This window comes from Symphalangus syndactylus, chromosome 15, assembly GCF_028878055.3.
Source record: "Symphalangus syndactylus isolate Jambi chromosome 15, NHGRI_mSymSyn1-v2.1_pri, whole genome shotgun sequence".
Lineage (NCBI taxonomy): Eukaryota > Metazoa > Chordata > Mammalia > Primates > Hylobatidae > Symphalangus > Symphalangus syndactylus.
The window spans coordinates 63,629,261-63,643,403 of NC_072437.2; the positions used below are offsets into that span (position 1 = coordinate 63,629,261).

Consider the following 14,143-nt stretch of genomic DNA (forward strand, 5'->3'; position numbering starts at 1 on the left):
TGGCTCTCTATCAGGCTTTGCATCACTGGGCTTCCAGCCACCTCCCTAGTCTCATATCTGCCATTCCTAGTCTCACACATCGCTACTCATCTGTACCTCACAGCAACTTGCCATACACTGGTTCACTTCATCTGTGCTTCTGAATGTTTCCTGTCATCCTCTCTCCTCTGACTTTACTCTGCCAAGTGTGCAGAAGGGTCTGCTCAAATGTTTCTTACTCCACAAATTCTCTTTGATTCCCTAAATCTGGGCTGGGTTTTCATTCGATATGAATTTTGTGGACATATGTCTCACTGCACTGACCTCATAGTTTATATGTCAGATTCTCTTCTGACAGTGTGAGCTCCCTGAAAACCCAGTCTGTGCCTCAGCTCATCTTTGTATTCCGTGGTATAGCTATTTTAAAAGAGTGAATGAATAAATGAATGAGTTAAAAGCTTTCCTGTTTCCATGATTCCTTACAACACTAAGGAAAGAATCAATGAGCAACAGATAAGAGAAATAGAGATACTGTGCACAGACTGACAAAATATATACATCCTAGTGTTTGGTGACAGCACAGTAGTATCAGTGGGTATGTCTGGATTGAGACATTTTAGAGCTTTCATTCAATATATGTTAAAGGATCAAGAATCAAGCTCTCAAAAATGACCACTTACATCTTCAGATTTCCTTCAGGTAAGGAAATAAATGGTGCTGCTACAGATATGATGTGCCTATTTGGAGACTTTGAAGTCTCTATTGTGTGTTATGGGAATGGCTTGGTAGGATGGAAAGAGTCCTACAGTGGAAAACCATAAACCTGGAACTAGTATTGCCTTTGCCACTAACCTGAAGACTCGATGGAAACTGTCTGTTTTCTTACTTATAAAATGGAGGCGTTATATTTCAAGGTTTCTTCTCACCATAATGTTTTGTAATGTGGCTTTTAAAAGAACAGAGGACTTCTAATATTGGAACATGCTCTCAAAGTGAAGTAAGAGAAAATTTCTGGGGAATGTTTTAGACCTATTAAATTAACAAAATTATTTCCTTAAGTTCTTAACTAACTGATGCTGATAACTAGTCTGAATTTTAATAGTGTATGGACACCCTCCTAGTTTCATAAAAGTGTACTTAATAATAGTACATGAGTTTTCTTAATAAAAAATAAAAAAGGTGGGCACAGTGGCTCTAGCTGGTAATCCCAGCACTTTGGGAGGCTGAAGCGGAAGGATTACTTGAAGCCAGGAGTTCAAGAGGAGCCTGGCCAATGAAACAAGACCCCCATACCTATAAATAAATTTGAAAAATTAGCCTATGGTGGTGTGTGTCTGTAGTCCTAGTGACTTTGAAGGCTGAGGTAGGAGGATCACTTGAGCCATGGAGATCAAGGCTGCAATGAGCTGTAATTGCAATATTGCACTCCAGCATGGGCAACAGAACGAGATCCTGTCTCTAGAAAGAAATAAAATGAAATAAAAAATAAAACGAAATATTGTGATTATAATAAAACTAAAAAAAGGACTTTTTTATGTTGATAGGTTGAGATATTTACTTGAAAGATACAATAATTATAAGGCAGGAGAGGGCTTTTAGGACTTTTGGAAATATAGTCCCAGCATTCCCTAATTTTAGCAAAAGCAAGAGATTCTGAAAATCACATGAGTCCATAGTAAATCATGCAACACTTGTTAGGAGGCTTTACAATGAGCAACAAATATGAGAATCATAAAATCTCTCTATTTTCATGATACCAGCTGCTGGATTCTAGAAGCAGATGTTTCCACATGTGAAAAATATATTGAAACTTTTAAAGTTAGGTAAACTGTGGGGCAGTTGCAAACTTTGGTAAGCAAAAATAAACTGAAGCTGCATACAATTTGGGAAACACTTTATCCAGAAAACATAAACTGAGATGAATTTTGAAAGTCTTGAAAGACAGCACAGGAGGGTGGGAAAATTGACACTGAGATGCTATTAGATGAATGCATTCTAGTAAAACCTTACAGGGCTTGAAAATAATTGGAAGTCCTGGCAAATAGTGCAGTTTCTTAGATTCCACCTATGTGAAAGCAACAGTGTCCTTAAACATTTCTAAGTAATTTTTTTTTCTGGTGTTAAATATTCAACAGTTTCTTCCTGTTGCCCATATATGATAGTAATTTTCTATTTCCTTCCTAAGACAAATTTACTATTAATAAACTTACAGCAGCATTTCTTTTAAAAATTGTTTTCAGAGACTGGCATATGGCCACTACAAGGAGGGACACAGTCATCACCTTCATGTTCTTGGTTATGTGGAAGTGGTTTTGTGGCAGGCCAGGTCTCACTAACAGCTGAACAGCAGGCCTCTGTGACAACTGTTTCAGCACTGATTGAGTGGTTACGTTAAATATTAAAAGCTGAAAGAGCCGGTGACCCTAAACAAAGGCTGGAATGTAACAAAAGCCCATCAAGAGTCTTGAGTAGGCCTTTCCTGGGCCTTAAAGCATAGCAAGATAACAAAGGAATTCTTAACAAGTTTTACTGGGGGTCTGGAGAAACTTCCCAGACCTCCACAAACAAGTTTTATTGGGGGGTCTAAAGGAACTTCCCAAACCTCCATGATTTAGCAGGAGACAAAATGAGGGTAATCACCCCCGGCACGTGGACCCATCTAGATTAAGTAAATTTACTGAGGCTCCAGAGGAAGGTCTTCAGGACTCAGACCTTAGTTATAGATTAGAAGAAGTTAATCACTTATGTCTTTAGACAAATGCACACTTACATATAGACATATAGCTTAGAAGGTATATAAGCTCTCGAAAACTTTGTAATTTTGACTTGGTCTGGTGATACTTTTCCCAGTCTTCTCCCTGTACTCGGTTACAGAAGTAAACTCTCTTCTTTCCCAGTTCGTCTGCATCTTGCTATTGGGCCACAGGAATAAGCATCTCGACCCTCTCTTTGGTCTGGGAAAAGTTTGGCTGTTGTCTGTTATGGGAAGGTCTGGGAAAAGGCCTCGACTGCTTAATTGGAAGAGTCAGAACTACAGTAACCATTCCGCAGACTAGAACACAGAAAGAAACAGTTCTACTACTTTTCTATTTAGTGTCAGTTATAGGGAAGATTGTAAAGTAACTGGTTTGTGGTCAGCACCTTAAACCTCTAACTCACTAACTTCACACAATCTGAATGTGTGGTTTCACACATTCGTCCCCAGGTGGGTACGAGCCTCAACTTCTATTTCCTTGCTATAGCTTTCTTAAATAATTCCTTCAGGGTAAAATACAGATTGTGTAAAGTTTCTTAATCAGTTTCATTTCCAAACATAATTAGAAATATGATGAAATTTCAGTCATTATATGGGGAATTAGAAAGGGAGACTTGAGGGAGTGAAACTCAGAGCCTCCCCCACCCTCACCTCTAGGTGACTGTGAAATTACATAACAAATACTGCCCTCACTTAAACTAGCCTAAGCCTATTTTGATTAAGGTGCCCCCAAGCAAAATTCAAATACTAACTTAAAGAAACAAACAAATATTTATTAGCTTTACTTTCTGTGATTTTCTAGAATGTTCTCTAGGAAGGAAAAAAAGGCCATCCTTAAGGAAGAAATTTAGTTTTAGAAGTGGAATTCACTAAAGCAAACCAAAGATATTTGATATTCTTATTACTGTCAACTTTTCATGGATTTTAAAAATTGGATTTGAATCGAGAATTTCATTATGCAATTTTTAAACTCAAAGTAATTTAAGAAGACAGATTTTCTAACAGTAGAGGCAGGAGAAGGAAGCCATAGAATTAAATAGAAAACTAGAAATTACAAGGCAATTAAATAAAATGAAAAAATGAGAAAGAATTAGAATGGCAATCCCTGGGAAGCAGAGAAGTCCTTGAATCCAGTCACGGGGAAGGGACTGACAGCCGGCCACCCAAAAGGGTGATGTTAGAATTGGTGATGATCCCACCACTTCTGGCACAGGTTGCAACAGAATTATCATGTACAATTCTATTTCAAGGAGTTGGTTTCAGTCAATTATAAAGATAGCAGAAAGCTGATAATCCTTGGAAAATTGGGAACTATCACTTAGCCATCATTAAGGAGCTCAGAGAAATTGCCGGTAAGCATTTATAAGGACTGTACATTTATTATTTAGAAATCGATGGAGACTACTAAATTTTAGAAAATGCTTATTAAATCTTTTCATTAAGAAAAAGTTATTGATAACAATCAAAATAACTTACAGGGCTTCTAATGGATAGAAATTCAAAGATACAGTACTTACTTAAAGAAGCTAAAGTCTGAATAATATTCTGAGGCTTAAGAAAACATAGCTTCATAAACTCTTAAAAAAGTTTTATTATTTATAAAACTATATGTAGCTCTTCTTTACAGAACTAATACTATATTTATTTTCATTAGGTCTTGATATAAGTCAGTTTGTCTTCTTCCAAAATATAAAATCAATTAAAAAAAAAAGGATCAGATAGATTTTTCTCAATATTCCATGGTTTTCTTTTCCCATTTTTAAAATAAACAATAATTTATTAGGTAAAAATACATATTTACCTTTTTGTTAAGTAATATGCTATTATGGTACTATACAACTTCCAAAATATTTGGAATTTTTTAATCTATCTACCTACCTACTATATTTTATAAATGATGAAGGGGGGTATGGAGAAAATCTAATTAACTAATAGAAAACTAGGGCACAAACATGCAATAAAATGGAAAGAAACTAGATACATTCTTTGAATTTTTTCCCATCACACTAAAAGAAAAAATAACCTCTTCCTACTAACGGGTTTATTAACATTACATCCTTAAAGCTGTCTTCAGCTTTAGTACAGTACATCACACCTTCAATTAGCTGCTGAAGTCTTTCAAATTATTTTGCCAAAATAGTGGGCAATACATTACCTTTGCGATGTATTTGGAATTAAACTAATGGTAGCAAAAATACACAAATATCAGGAACGGAACAAATAGAAAAAATTTCACTGCACAAAAGATGAGAAACAAAGTAATACTTGAGCTAATAAAATAAAATCTCAAAAGGCCTAAGTCATTTCCAAAGGAAAACCATTATTAACAAAGAAAGTATTGAAAATGTGAAGATTATTTTTGAAATTGATTTTCATTTCTAAGTTAAAAAATATTTCAATTTAAATATAAAACATTATTTTTCTAAAATGAGATCATTTAAATTGGAAAAGAATCTAATATAAAAATATAAAATATAATGTTACTGAATTTTAATTGAAATCTGTGTAAGGCACTGCTACACATTTTTAGTAAGAGAAAAAGACTGATAAACACATCTCCTTTCATTTAGCTCTAGTTTTTTTTCGTAAGAGAAAATTTACTTTTGTTTTTTAGGGTAATTTTGAAACTATTAAAATTAGGGTTTAATATTTTAAATCTACATGAAATAATTATTTGGATATGGCTGTCATCATCTCTCATCTATAAAGAAAGTTGCTATTTATATGTGTGCTCGACTTAATTGTGGAATTGTCTCTCATGATGTTTTTCAAATAGAATAAATAAATATATTGATCAAGACAATAGCTGCTTGCTTATTTAACATTTTAACATTATTTCTGAGTAAACTACTCATTACGTGAATAGTATAAAACATCGTTTGAAAGGGCAGGCTTTGAATGTATTTTTTAAATTTCTATACTGCCTTCACTACTTATAACTACAGAATATTAAAAAAAGTTACTTAATAGTTACTTAATATCTACTGAATGTGAGAGTAACAGTACTTTCCTACCTATAAATGCCATGAAAATTAAATAAGGTAATATGTTTCAGGTACTGAGCAAAATACAGTAGTTCAATCAATGCATATGAGATATTTTGATCTTCTCCCCCTTGGTTTGCACACATTAACTGAAGTTTTTACTTACTCTGATGTTTATTCAATATATTCTCATAGCAATGAGTCAAAATGGTTATTTGAGCAAAGTCTCTCATTTGGAGACAAGGTTGTGTGGAAAATAGAAAAGTTAGAGCCATATCCAGACCTAGGATTAAACTCCACCCTGCTGTGCCAGTTAATAAACTTTGAGTTAGCTTATTTTTTATATGTAAGATAAAACTAAAAACTTTTTAGAGTTTGCAGGTTAAACAACCTAATGTTGAAATTGTTCACACTGTTTATGGTAAGTGGTAAGAACTCAATAAATTGTAGTCTCCTCCTCGAAATCTAGATGAACAGATACAAACATAGATACTTGAAAGACAGACTGACAGATAGATAAAATAGTTGACATAGACAAAAAAGATAGATAAAGAGATATATAGATGAGAAGTAGATAGAGAAATATAGGAGGATAGAGGACACAGAAAGATGAGAGGAGAGAAAGCAAAGGAGGGGAACATGAAGAGGGGGAAGGGGAGACGGAGAGAGAGAGAGAGAGATCACCCTATCTGTAATTAGTTACGTATGATTACTTAAAGGCAGGCTCTAATTCAAATTCATTTTTGACGTTTCTGAATAATCTAACGTTTCCTTACATATTCAAAGCACCTACTAGATATTTATTAAATGAATGAACAAATCAAATCAATGGATCAATCAATCAGTGAAATATTATTTTAACTAACTTTAAAAAATATAGGGACATGGATGAAGCTGGAAACCACGATTCTCAGCAAACTATCCCAAGGACAAAAAACCAAACACCGCATGCTCTCACTCATAGGTGGGAACTGAACAATGAGAACACTTGGACACAGGAAGGGAGCGGGGAGGGATAGCATTAGGAGATATACCTAATGTAAATGACGAGTTAATAGGTACAGCACACCAACATGGCACATGCATACATACGTAACAAACCTGCACGTTGTGCACATGTACCCGAGAACTTAAAGTATAATAAAAAATATATATATATAAATCATGCTTTAAAGTGGAAGCCAGTCTTTTACACATAATTCATAAATTATTTAAGTGTATCTTCTAGATTCAAAATAATTTTCCTGTATTTACTAATAGGGATGTGTGGCATTCTTACTCTTAGACTAGCAATTATTTCCTGTGCAATATTATTTAAAATTTATGCCATCTTTGGCATTCTTTTAAGAATAATAGCCACCTTCCCCAGACTTCAATTTTCAATATCAAAATTGAAAAAAGAGCCTTTTAGTATAAATTGCATTTTCATACATAATAAATAAGACTGCTTCCCTTCTCTATAAGAGAATATACATAAAATTCACTTCTATCAAATACATTTCTAAGTTAGTGGTTGGCATGGAATTAAACAGTTAATGTGAATAGCAGTTTTTTGTTGTTGTTTTTGTTGGCTTGCTTATTTTTTTAAAAATTAACAGAGTTTCTCATAAAGATACAATAAACTCTTTACTTACTTTAGGCATTTTCATAAGTAGTAGCCAATCAATTATCTATCAGTCATTTTATGTGTCAAGCACATAGATGGGTCTATCTCATGCAGTGTATTAAATATCAAGTTTCAACAACCCATTATTGAAAATGTATCTCAAAGATTCATATATTTTATAAAATCACAGAGCTACAACCCATCATGACCATTTAAGTCACGTCAAGTAAACATACATATTTTCAGAAAATGGGAATAATAAATAAGGATTCACATTGCTTTTGTTAAAAATAATTTTTAAAACAATATTGCACTATTAACACAGAAAGTTGCTATGGTAAAAGATCGTGAAAAAAGTCATCAGTCTAGCAATTACTACTTAGAAAACAGCTTTTTCTGAGGTCAACCTTAAAATAAATTCAGCATAATTATATTTAGTCCAAAAATATTAATATATATTTAAACTGAATATATATTAATTTTGTTTTAAATATGTATAAATAAGTATATATAAGCATATGTATATACTTATATATATGGGTATATTAATATTTACATTAAACATTTTAACATGACTAGAAAACTTAACACTGTATCTGTTGAGATATATATAATAGAACAGGCTGCCCTACAGGCAAAAATTTACTTTCTATAAATCATTAATCAATAAATGACTTAGAGGTTAGGTTCACATATTTTAAATGTAGTACAACTGAAATAATAAGTGTAAATATATTTAAATACCACTAATATTCTGAAGACTATTACTATATCAACTACAGTTCTTTTCACTTTTTACAATAGGACATAAAAAACCTATTCACAGTTTTTAGTCTTATACATAAGAGTAATTTAATTTACTTTAGATGAATCATTAGCAAACATTTTATTGTATTTGAAACAATAAAAACATTAAAATCAATAAAAAGTCATATGAGACGAATAAATTAGAGATAAAATTTTACAAAAATATATATGTATTTATTAAGACACATTGCTTTATTACCCATTTGATATTCATGAAGTCTTAGATGTAAATCAAAAGAAAGCCAAAACTCTGGTTTACCTATGACTCTTGAAAAGCTATTTTGAAGCTAAAATCCAAACAAAAAATAAATCAACAAGCATTGCTAAGAGCTATAAAATTCAGTGATTTCATTTTATCTAAAAAGTGTTGAATTTACTAATTTTTATACTGTAAATTCATAAATATACATATCTAGCTAATATATGCCGTATTTTCCTTGTTAGTATAACCCCAAATAGGAAAGGGTAGGAAATGTCTATGAAATAAGAACAATCAAGTGACTTTGGTCAAGTTCTTACTTTAGGATTAATGAATGACACCCAGGGCCTTCATTTTTCATTTTTGACTGTGTTATTCAATGGTTGCTTTTTTTCTGGGGCAACCTCAAGATTTGCTGTTTCTTTGATATATTATCAATAGTCCATTCCACTGTGATAAACTGCAACTCTAGATCTAATAGGTTTCTAATGACTGCTTAAGCTTTACACTTTGTAAGCATTGGAAGACTTCACTCACCTTGTTCAAGTGGTTGGCTTTTAGTTGAAGTAGTTTTCATCTTGAGTGCCTCCCTAACAGACATGTCACAGCAGGAGCCTTTGTTAGTGTCTTGGTCACTGTCAGCCTGATCACTGTCCCCGTGCCCACTGTCTCTCAGGCTGGCTCTTTCTGGGTCCTTAAACGTGGAGCTACTGAAATACATATAAAGAAAAAGAAGAGAAAGTGTTGTCTCTACTAGTTTGAATCTGAAGTGTAGTATCTTGCAAAGCAATTTTGACACGAATGCAAATGGGGAAGCTGAGAAAAGTTATTTAATAGGCCTTACCTTTGAACAAACTGCTGCCTGCTGCCCATGTAATTGGGCTCTGCGGGAAAATTGTCTGTCTGTGAAAGAGAAGGAAAAAAATACGTATAGTTGTACACTGGACAAATCTCCTGCAGAGCAACAAGATTTCCTAGTGGAAAAATGATTAATAATTCAAAAATTCCCTTAATCTTCAGATTTGTACATTTTAATTAAATTGGAAATTGCTGACATGTAATTATGTACTCAGAACAATTAAATGGTTCCGGTCCACAAATTACCTGTTAAAGTAAACAATGAGCCTGTCATAACTGGCATTCTCTTTTAGTACCAGGATGGATAACACTGGCTGTGTTGTTTCATTACTTAGATGTTAAGATTGAATATTTGTGGGAGGAGTGGGAAAATGACCTAATTTCTCCACATTAATAGTGTGAATTATTTAATAATACTCATTTTTAAACATAATTACATCATCTTCTGGGATTCTATGCCTTTCTTGATGTAATGTCATTTAAAGTCATCCACTCCTCAATTAAGAGATGCAGGGCCTTTCCTTCCAATTTTGCCAGTAATGGATACAAGCATATCACATATAGTTGAACTCATTGCTATAATTCATTCTCAGCTACAACCCAACTATGGAAACTATGTTCAAACAATCCAGTGGGAATGGATTTCTATTTTACTTCCTAGTTATTAAAAACAAAGCAAAACAAAAATAAGAGAGAAAAAATGTTACTTAAAACGTGAGCATAAAGACACTGAGAAACGAGGCTTGTTTTTGCGGCTGTTTTTACTGCTTCCAAACTGACATGGAGGTCCGCCAAAAAGAACTGAATTCTCCTTGTATCATGGAACAGAGTCTTTTGGGAGAAAGAGACTGGATCTTTCATAGATTTCCCTATACTGTACATTCATACACATTACTTCTTCTTGCAGCTGACTCAGTGACAAAGCTTCTCCTGTTTTCTGCATCACTTCATATCACGGCATTATACTCTGAAGCAGCTATGGGTTCCTACAAGATCATCCAGCATACAAGTATCAGTGACACAGGGATCATGCAATTCATGAAACAGAGGGCCCAACGTAAGACTTAATGTAGTGCAATATGTGCTTTCCTTATTAATAAGGCTAATTTAAAATAAGATATTCTTTTTTTTCTTCTTCCCATATAATAATATAAAGCATTTGACTTTGTGAGCGATTACTGAAAAAAGAAAAAGGCATATTAAGAATGATAGTTTAAGGTATTGATAAGTAATATAAAGTATTGATATCATTAAAGAATGATAGTTTGTTTGATATCATTAAAGAATGATAGTTTAAAGTATTATGTAAGCGTCATTGTCAAGTTTGGGGACAGAAAACCCCCCCACAAGTTTCTTAATATATAACCTGTTTTGGTTTGTCCAAATGACCTTTATCAAAGTACACGCAAAGATGAAGTGAAGCATTGGAAAACTTCACTCACCTCCATGTCAAAGTACATGCAAAGATAAAGTAAAAGAGGTGGATTCATTGCTCACTCCTATCTGTCTTTTACTAGCAGTTGGTAGCAGATACTTTCCATTTACATATTGTAGTAATTTCTAGATTCAGTGAAGCATATTGCTTTTTGTTTCCATAATGACAAAATATCAGTTTTTAAGGATAACTTGATTTTCTAGTAAAGTTAATAGCAGTAGTCAACACCAGCAGCAAAAATGTTTCCAAAAATATTTTGAAAAATTTTTAAACTATAATTACTTAGTCACTTCACATTTTAATTTAATAAAAACTAGTTCATCCTTTGAATTGATGAAACGCATGTATCTAATCCACTATTGCTGTCGGTTGAAAACTAAATAGAAGTGTTTTAGAACACTTCAAGAAAACATAATCCAGGTTATTAAAGAGACAATAAAATGTACTGTGAAATCAGAAACTCTAGTTAGAAAATGTAAGCACTATTATAAGTAGTCTTGTGATTTTAATGGTTTTAATTAAGTGGAGCCTCACAGGATGTGGATCCTTATTCGTTTAGACACAAGGAAATAGTCTGGGGAAACTTTTTTTCTCTTGTCCTGATAGGAACAGTATCGAGAAATGTTTGCATATTATTAAAGTTCTAAGCATTTCTAATTAAATAAGAAATGTAAGCTAAGAAATGAAATCATATTTCCATTGAATGAAGTGCTATTGAAATTGTATGTACACACACATGTATTTATGCATGAGCATTTGGTGAACTCTGGGCAATGGTACTGCTGCCAAATATTGGTCTGATGAAGATAGAAAAACAAGAGGAAGGGAGAAAATAAGGGTGTTTGGGAGAGAACAAGAGAAAATAGAAAGGAAAGCCCAAGAAAGGCCAGGTGGGGTGTCTCACGCCAGTAATCCCAGCACTTTGGGAGGTGGAGGCAGGAGGATCACTTGAGCTCAGGAGTTCAAGACCAGCCCTGTCAACGTATTGAGACCCCATCTAGATAAAAATTATAATAAAATTAGCCAGGTGTGGTGGTGCCCACCTGTAGTCCCAGCTGCTCAGAAGGCTGAGCTAGAGAATCACTTGAGCCCAGGATGTCGAGGCTACAGTGAACTGTGACAGCATCACTGCATTCCAGCCTGGGCAACCTGTCTCAAAAACAAACATAAATAAACAAACAAATCTGAGGAAGAGCAAGAGAAAAGCACAGAGAAAGAAAGTGGGAGAGAGAAACGAAAAGATACAGGAAGGAGGAGGAAGCAGGGTGAGAGGAGTGAAAAGAAATGTAGAAAAAATAAGTTGGTTTCTAATTATAGAATTTCACAAAGTACAATTTTAAAAGTTTGCAATTCAATCACGAGCAGAGTATCAGAAGTTTACTAATAATGTCTGAACTCATTGATTAAAGTAGATAGGAATATGAGAGATTGTGTGTGTGTATAATTACCATAATGTAATAGCCATTTGGCCTTTAACAAACATATAACTAATTCACTACATTTTCATTATCTAGACTCCAAGGGTGTCTGAAAATTCACTTAAAACAATCTGAATATAAAATAACAGTATTTGCATAGAAAAATGAAAAATAGAGAAAAAGCCATATGTATGACAGCATCATTTAATTAGAAGTATAAGAGTATTCAGATATTTTACAACACTATACTCTAAAAATTGAGTTTTACCTTTTCCATTTATAATTGATAAATTTTAAGTCTTGGAAGAGGGTAGAATTTGAGGTCAGACATTTGTACATTTTAGGACTCAGCAGAGTAATTAAACATGATTATTTACAATGCTTGAAAACCTTATCTTTCATGCAAACTAATCACTAGTGTTTTCTCTTCAAACTCAACTTGAACACAGTGACTTTTATATGATAAACATATAAACATGATGAGTTGTTTGTCATTAAAAATATCACATGTACCTACAATTGGTGGGTAGTCACATAAATGTTTTCAAGTAGATATTTTAAAAACTATATGATGATCTATTTAAAAATCTACAAAAAAATCAATAATAAATGAGACAAAAGTTATCTTTGTAAAAAAAAAGTGATTATTTGCTCATAACAAAATAGATGTGAACTAACATCATACTGAATGTACCCTCCTATCTTTTTCACTTTCTTTTTTTGTGTGTTAAAGATAATAAAAAATTAGATATTCTTTCCTTTGTGGAGAAAATAAACAGGAAAATAAACAAGCGAGCAAGCAAGCAAACAGAGTGGATAAAGTTTGCAGAATATGAATTCTTTGATTATTTGTCTTTTTTCTTTACTAGTACTCAGCAAACTGTGGTACATTTATAAATGATATTAAAAATCAACATTTTTATCAGCAATATTCAGTAATAAACTATTCCTAAGGATATGCAATCTTCTACAACTTGCTATCTGATTCAAATTCTGAAACAAATTATTGTAATTTTTAAAAAACTTGTCTGAAAAAGGTCGAAAGAAAGCAGGTAGTGAAACTGAGTCATGCTAGCTGAGACTAGGAAAGCTCTCTATTTGAGGAAGTAGATTATTCTGATATGGCCACTTACATGTCCTTAAGTTCATCTGAGAGGAATAAAAGCAATACACTTATAATAGCGCCTATCAATTAATTATTCAACAAATATTTTTAAAATATATAGGACCTGTATGCTGAACATTATAAAGAAATAAATTTAAAGGGCCTAAATAAATGGAGAGATATATGTTTATGGATTGGAAGACAATTTGGATCCCCAAATAATGTATGCATGTAACATAATTCCATGCAAATTCTCAGCAAAATTTTCTGTGTATTTAAACAAGATGATTCTTAAATTAATATGTGATAGGAGATGAACTACAATAGCCAAAATAATTTTTTTAAAAGATAAATCAATTTCTGAAGAAATTACACTACTCTCTTTTAGACTTACTGTTGGGCCCAGCAAGGTGGCTCACGCCTGTAATCCCAGTACTTTGGGAGGCTAAGGTGGGTGGATCACTTGAGGCCAGGAGTTCGAGACCAGCCTGGTCAACATGGTGAAAAATTCCTTGTCTACTAAAGAAAAATACAAAAATTAGCTGGGTTTCAAGGCACATGCCTGTAATTCCAGCTACTTGGGTGGCTGAGGCACGAGAATCCCTTGAATCCAGGGGGCAGAGGTTGCAGTGAGCTCAATCTGCACTCCAGATTGAGCAACAGAGTGAGACTCTGTCTCAGAAAACAACAACAACAACAACAACAAAAAGACTTAATATTGAAGCCACACTAATGAAGACTGCAGTATTGCCAAACGAATGAATACATACAACAATGGAACAGAAGACTGTCCAGAAGCAGACCCACACAAATATGAACAGTTGATTTTTAACAAAGTTGGAAAGATGATTCAATATATAATTCAGTAGAAATGAACCTTGATCTATACCTTAAACATTAGACACACACACATACACATTCTCTTTTTCTCTCTCTCTTTCTCTCCCTCAAACATGGAACATAGACCTAAATGTAAATCGTAAAACTAAAAATATTT

At 33.3% G+C, this 14,143-nt stretch overlaps 1 protein-coding gene across 3 annotated transcripts in view; it reads right to left on the reverse strand.

Annotated features, from left to right (window-relative positions):
• The window catches only part of PCDH17 (protocadherin 17), a 100,855-nt gene that overhangs the window by 54,576 nt on the left and 32,136 nt on the right, over nucleotides 1-14,143 (reverse strand). For 2 of the 3 annotated variants that reach the window (XM_055244522.2, XM_055244521.2), the window contains exons 2-3: nucleotides 9,175-9,233; nucleotides 8,868-9,040 (exon numbers count right to left, since the gene is read on the reverse strand). In XM_055244522.2, coding sequence (XP_055100497.1) covers nucleotides 8,868-9,040; nucleotides 9,175-9,233 — 232 coding nt within the window. The remainder of the gene's footprint in view (nucleotides 1-8,867; nucleotides 9,041-9,174; nucleotides 9,234-14,143) is intronic. The other variant, XM_063618799.1, reaches the window with a different exon arrangement.